Source organism: Morus notabilis, unplaced genomic scaffold, assembly GCF_000414095.1.
Source record: "Morus notabilis unplaced genomic scaffold, ASM41409v2 Scaffold177, whole genome shotgun sequence".
NCBI classification, from domain to species: Eukaryota; Viridiplantae; Streptophyta; class Magnoliopsida; order Rosales; family Moraceae; genus Morus; species Morus notabilis.
The window spans coordinates 261,667-268,433 of NW_010357654.1; the positions used below are offsets into that span (position 1 = coordinate 261,667).

General features: G+C 33.4%; 1 protein-coding gene across 1 annotated transcript; it reads right to left on the bottom strand.

The window, feature by feature from the left end:
• Nucleotides 1-303: 303 nt before the first annotated feature.
• LOC21399991 (wall-associated receptor kinase-like 22) lies at nt 304-4,416 on the bottom strand. The gene is made up of 3 exons (XM_010090273.2): nt 3,494-4,416; nt 2,653-2,784; nt 304-1,577 (listed from the first exon to the last, which is right to left on the bottom strand). Exons 1-3 carry the CDS (start codon nt 4,368-4,370, stop codon nt 355-357), a joined length of 2,232 nt encoding a protein of 743 aa, XP_010088575.2. The 5' UTR covers nt 4,371-4,416; the 3' UTR covers nt 304-354.
• Nucleotides 4,417-6,767: the final 2,351 nt, after the last annotated feature.

Here is a 6,767-nt window from a genome sequence, read left to right on the forward strand (position 1 = left end):
TTGTAAAAGGGATACTTAAATAGCGACATATTTGTAAAGAGATGTTGTAATAAGGACAAATGAGAAATAAGTAATGTAATAAAAAAGTAAAACGAATCAAAAAAGAGAAAGAGATTAAAAAGCACGGACTAAAAGTGCAAGGACTAGAAAAGAAAGGAATTCTAATTAAGAAATTATAAATTTGCCCTAAGACTAGGCTTCGTTTTTATTTTACTAGAAACTCCAAGCTTGTGAATATTCATTTACAAATAGTCAAACAATACTTTTTATTTTGGGATAAAAATCACTTTTAGTATCTTCTATTATAGCTAAACATCTCGCTAGTATTGTTAGACGTTTTGTATATTTCTTTCTTCAATTTTGTGCTGTGAAAGAGAGCAGTGGAAGTTCATGCAAAGAAGAAGAACGATCACCACTAGTACTGTCCAAAGCTGACCCAAATGATGTCGAGATGACATCCCAATTAGGATCGATTAATTTTCCTTTTCTAGCGTACTCAATCTCTTCATATTGTGGTTGAAAATTTGAGGCCTTTTCTGATATTTTGATCCCCTCCAACTCTACTGTGACTTCTTTCATTGTAGGTCTTTTCCTTCCACTCAAACTCAAACACCTATTTGCAATGTTTGCAACTACCAAAACTTCCTCTTTGGGACCCTCCATAACTTTAGCGTCAAGGATGTCAAACAGACGGTTTTCTTTCATTGACAGAATGAAGTATATGGCTAGACTTCTACCCTCGGGCGATCTATTCATCGAAATTGCTTTTTGTCCTGTTAAAAGCTCAACAAGAAGTACTCCAAAACTATAAACATCGCTCTTCTCGGTAAATTGGTTGGATTGGAAGTATTCTGGATCCAAATATCCAAATGTTCCGTGCACTTGTGTGGTCAGATGAGTCTGATCTACGTTGAGTGTTCTTGAAGTCCCAAAATCCGCAATTTTCGCTTTGTACTTGTCATCCAAGAGTACGTTTGTAGATTTGATATCGCGGTGATAAATGGGACGAGATGCCGCAGAGTGTAAGTAGAAAAGAGCTCCTGCGATTTCTGTGGCAACTCGCAAACGAATTTCCCACGTAAATGGAAACTCCTCATTCTTGTTGTGAATATACTCGGAAAGAGTTCCGTTTTGTATGAATTCGTATACTAAAAGAGGAACTTCAGTCTCCAAGCAACACCCCAGCAATTTGACCACATTTCTGTGATTGATCTGCGATAGAATAACAACTTCATTGATGAATTCGGCGATTTTACCCTCATCAAGTATTTTGGACTTCTTTACGGCAACAATTCTTCCATCTGCTAGCATCCCTTTATAAACTGTTCCTTGGCCTCCTTGTCCAAGAATTCTATCGGCATTGAAGTTGTCTGTAGCCTTCTTTAACTCCTTTGCTGTGAACAACTTGGTTTTCTCTACATTAACTTTGCTTGAAGACATTTCTTGCTGCAACAATAAACCACCGTTTCGTTTGAAAAACTTTTCCTTACGTCGAGTTCTTCGTCTCTTCTTTATAATCTTGTGTAGACACCATGACGAAATTAGTAGGAATAGCAGTGAGAATCCCACGCTAAGACCTGAAAATATGTGATCCATAAATCATTTGAAGTCCAAAAACGAAAGAAAATAACGTGTGTATATGTATTGGAACGAAAGCACTGCATGATGCAACATTCTTCTAAATCCTTCAAGTCTCTTAATTCTCATAGAATAAATATCTATGCGCAATGTGCGTACTACGTACTGGAAAGAAAACAAAGAGCCATAACTATCTCATTTTCTCATGCATCAGAGAGACTCTAATTGCCATTTGAGACCGGGCTATATATCTATATATCTATAACCTATAATCTATAACTATATATCAAAAGAGAATGCACTTATTATCATATAAATACAAAATATTATTCAAATTTTGGTCTTTCTATTTTGTCCTTTTGTGATTTTTTTAATAAGTGTGGAAACATTCTTTGATAATGTTAAGGTATGGTCCCTGAAAGGTGTTGGTCATGGTGTATTTGTATAGCACTATTTCAATCTGCTTATAGATAATGCAGCATCTAGCTTGTTTTTTTCACAGCTTGAATCACAATTTTATTGCTACATCGTCTTTTCTAATAAAACTTCAAATTTTCTGCTATAGTGTTTTCTCTCATATAAAATTTACTTTTAAACTTAAACTTAAGTTCTCAACTTTGAGTTATAAAAATAACAGCACTCTCAGCAATGATTTCATCAAATTTCAACGGAATCTATCACGTCAATTAGTCATAGGTGTGGAATCTTTTGGGGCCCGTTTAGTTCGCCGATTTGAGTTGAGATATTACTTTATGTGAGAGCTTTATCTATAGTAAAAAAGTTAGATGAGGCTGTTTCTAAGAGCTTTTTACTGTATCAAAACTTGAATCGGTGAAATGAACCGGACCTTGATCTATCAATTCATATATATTTATAAACCTGTGTGACTTTGACCAACTCTTCTACACCATGGGCATCCATCATTGAATTTTCAATGATTACTAGTCTACTACTAATGGTTGAAAAATAAATAATAACTAGAAGATGAACATAAAAATTAAAACTAGAAATAATTAGAAGAGCAATTATATATATATATATATGTATGTATATACGTTGCATGCAAATACGTACCTAAAATAACCCTCTTTCCTGCTGTTCTTTTCCTCGGATCATCTGGCCACAAGCATTGATAGCTTCCAGAAAGATTCATACAAATGCCGTCCCCGCAAGGGTTATTACCGTCTGATTTGCATTCATTTTTCTCTGATGTGTATGCATACATATATATGGGAAAATGTACCAACTCAGAGTTTTCATTTAATGTCAGCCAAGTATACGAACATATTTTTAACCAAAACAATGTTATGCATCAAAAAGGAGAAAATACTACATACTTAACGACATGCAAGTATAATTATAAAATAAAATTTGGTTTTATATAAATTTCGTTTATAATTATTATGTCATAACATGGACAAATTGTCAAACTACGTACTTATTTTTTTAAGTGCAACTACGTATGCTAACTATTTCTTGGTAGTAAATAAATCTCTCACATGCCCCTCAAAAAACAAAGGATTAATTCTAGAATTGAACGCTGAACTTTACCCAATGATTTTACTTTAGTTTCTGATTTTTAAAACGTTTCAAATCTCTTAATATATCGGTTTATTTGTCATTTCGTTAAGTTCAATATTAAACAAACATTGAAATACGCACATGGTGCCGATAAATTATAACACTATTCTAATATAATTATCCATGTTTCATCTTATTTTTGACATCCAATTGACCAAAAGACCAAAATCCGAGACAAACTAATAGAATATCTCAATGTTAAATTCAAATATGCATGTTAAAAGTAATTGTGCATGGTTAGGGATAAAGTTCTTATATCCATTAGTGAGATGTGGAAGGTGCAGAAAAAAGAAAAATATTGGAATTAAAATAAGAGGAGGCAATGTTTAATTACCTTGACATCCATCAACAATATAGGGATTCCCTTCAAAACCACGATTGCAGTAACACTTAAAAGAGCTTGCATTCCTGTCGTTTTCGCAATGGAAAGAGCTTGTACTGTTTAACGCAAAGGAAATTCCCAAGTCTTCCATTGTCCAATTATACAAGCTCCACTCCAACGCCACAGGAACTTTGCCCATCTCTTTAATTCCCTTATATCCACCGGAGTGGTTGACTTGAAACCATTCCAGATCAACCAAGAACGCGTACACACACTCCCCTCGTTGCCGTCTACTATTATTCCTCCAATATATAGAAATTTGATCCCCAAACTCCGTATGAAAAGATCTGAGGTTCAAAGGGATCGTCGTTTGACAGCAGTTCATGCCGTTGCAGCTTTTTTCTGTCGTAGTCTTGTCGCAAATGGACATGCAAGCTCCCACAGTGTCGGCGTAGTAATCGTTAGTCGATTTCATCAGGGCGAGCTGGTCGCAGCTCACAGCAGTAAATCTGTTCTTTTTCTGCGAGAACACAAAGGGGCTTCCCGTCAAATTCGCTGCTTCGTACAATTTCTTCTCTCGGCATTTGGAGAACGTTATTGGGTGTCTCACTTTGATGGTTGACTCCATTTCCACGTTGATTTGCAGGACCTCTAGCTCCGGGTCGTGTCTCAGAAGTGGTGTGGATTTGAGGCAGAGGATTTCGAACCATTTGTCGAGATAACACCCAGCTCGTATTCCGAACGGGTACGGGATTTCTACATCGCCGCACCGCGATTTGCAGCCGCGTTTCGCTATTTCATGCAGTTCTGATGATGATGACGATGATGCTAATGATGGCGTGGTCATTTGGCAGAAAAGAAGAATGATGTGAAGTAGCAAGGGAATCATGGCGGGAGTTTAGTTAGATTAATTAGTGTAAATGATTTTTTTTTTGATGGACTAAATGCTTGGTTTACAACGTACTGATTAAACAGAACAGATGCTAACTATATGTCACCATATCGACCCCTTGGATAAGCTATTACATTATTGCTTGTTGAACTTTTTGTTTATTTGCAAGATGCCACCCAATTCTTTTCCTTTTTTTTTTTAATCAACTCCTTGAAAATAATTAAAAAAATTAAAAAAGTGGCCAGACCCCAATTGATAACGACGTTGATTTTTCATTACTATTGGAAATTAACATGCAACTGTCGCTCATGAGTCATAAGACAAAAGTTTTCATATGTAAGAACTAATTAACAACTCGTCTCAATGGCTTAAAATAGATAAATTAAACTGATCACTCACGCCATTGATTCATAATTATACGTTGATATCCGTAGTAATTTGGAAAAAAAATAATAAAACAAAAATTAACATCTTTATCTATTAGGGGTATTCATCATTTTTGTCGTAAATGAAAGTCAATAAGTCAAAAAAAGAATATTTCCTTTTCCATCTTTGGCTGTATCGGGTATTAATTCTCCACTAGACCTGCGTTTATTTATTTATTTTTCATAGACTTTATGTATTTTCTCACAAAAATTTAAATTTAATTTTTTATTATATTATTTTTTTTACATATACAATTTAAACAAACAAAATGTGATGAGTTTGAAAAAGTAGCCAATACATGCAAAAAATAAATAAATAAATAAAAAGAGAAAAGAAAACAAAAAGTTAACCAACACAGGTGGCATCTTCTAAAAGGGGCGTCTCCGTATTGTAAACGTTTTGGTGTGGTCCTTTCTTTCTGGATATGATAAGAATAGTCGCTAATTTTGAGTGGTTGTGAAGCTGCAGCAGGAGAAGACATTTTAAAAGGACCACGCCAAAACTCAACACATTTTAAGTACGTTTGTTTCACAATTTAAGTTAAAAATTTAAGTTGTATATGTAAAAAAAAATATATATTATAATAAAAAATTAAATTTAAATTTTTGTGAAAAATACTATAATAATAAAATTTGAGTTGTGAAGGAAAAAAACTTGAGTTTTATCTAAAAAATGGCAATCTTTTTTAATCTATTCTAATTTAATAATAAAAAGTCACGGGCTCTTGTAATGATACTTTTTCTTAAAATTGTCGCGTGGAGACCTCTTTTTTTCTCATTCTTATTTTTTCCCTCTTCTTTACCCTTTTATCTTCGTTTTTCTTATCCTCTAAATGTTTTGCTTTTTAGTTTTTTGTTTTGTGAATTTCTTTTACAGGTTACTTCAATTTTATAAAAATAATTCTCTCTTACTTTATTGTTATAAAAGTTATTCATTTTGCATGTGTTTCTATTTAAATTTTTTTTTGTCTCAAAATTGGTGCGGTTGTGGAGTTTGGGTAGATAATTTTGAACCATTTATCGCTGATGAGTCATTTACTATATATGGCCACGAGTAGTTATATATATAATGCTAGTTGTTTTTAATTAGTACATAAAGAAAAAGGCCACGTATAGTTTTTTTTTTTTTAAATTTTAACTTAAATTTACTTTTAAAAAAACGTTTAAAGTCAAAAATTTTCATATGTAAAAACTAATTAACAACTTGCCTTAACGGATTAAAATAGATAAATTAAACTGACTACTCATACCATTGATTCATAATTATAAGTCAATATCCGTAATAATTAGAAAAAAAAAAAACAAAAATTAACGTCTTTAACAATTAGGGGTATTCATCGTTTTTGTTGTAAATGAAAGTCAATAAGTCAATATGAAAAATTTCTTTCTCCATCTTTGGCTGTGGCTGTATCGGGTATTGAAACTTCTCCGACAGACCTGCGTTTATTTATTTATTTTTCATTAATATTTTTCGTAGACTTGGAGTAGCAGATGAATTTTCATTAGTACTCTGGAGGTTGTCCCGTTTCAATCATTGATAAGGAAATATATAGTTGATAGCCGCCCTAATTGAACTTTAAAGTGTTCTTTGGCCTCCTTGTCCAAGAATTCTATCAGCATTAAAGTTGTCTGCAGTCTTCTTCAAGGGCTTTGATGTAATAAATAGCTTGAATTATCTAAGCCTTGATCGGCAGAGATTCAAACGTTTTTCACCCACTAACTTTCAAATTGCAAGCCTAATTTTATATAAAATTATAATTTGTTGCAAAACAAAGAGCTATAATTGTTTGCTACTAATTAAGAGAGGCATCTCCCACAAACTAGTACTAATTAGAAGTTTGCAACATTCTTTGTTAATTTGAAGGGACTCGAATTCACTACGAATCGAAAGATGCTATCACATACAAACTCTTTCCTCTAAGCCTCAAAGGCTCGACCCTTAAGGGTTCTGTCAACTCCCACTTTCATA

Coding starts and splice junctions, on each gene's coding strand:
- LOC21399991 (XM_010090273.2), bottom strand. CDS start 4,370: ATGATTCCCTTGCTACTTCACATCATTCTTCTTTTCTGCCAAATGACC. Junction 2,785..3,493: donor TATTGTTGATGGATGTCAAG/GTAATTAAACAT, acceptor CATACACATCAG/AGAAAAATGAATGCAAATCA. Junction 1,578..2,652: donor AGGAAAGAGGGTTATTTTAG/GTACGTATTTGC, acceptor ACATATTTTCAG/GTCTTAGCGTGGGATTCTCA.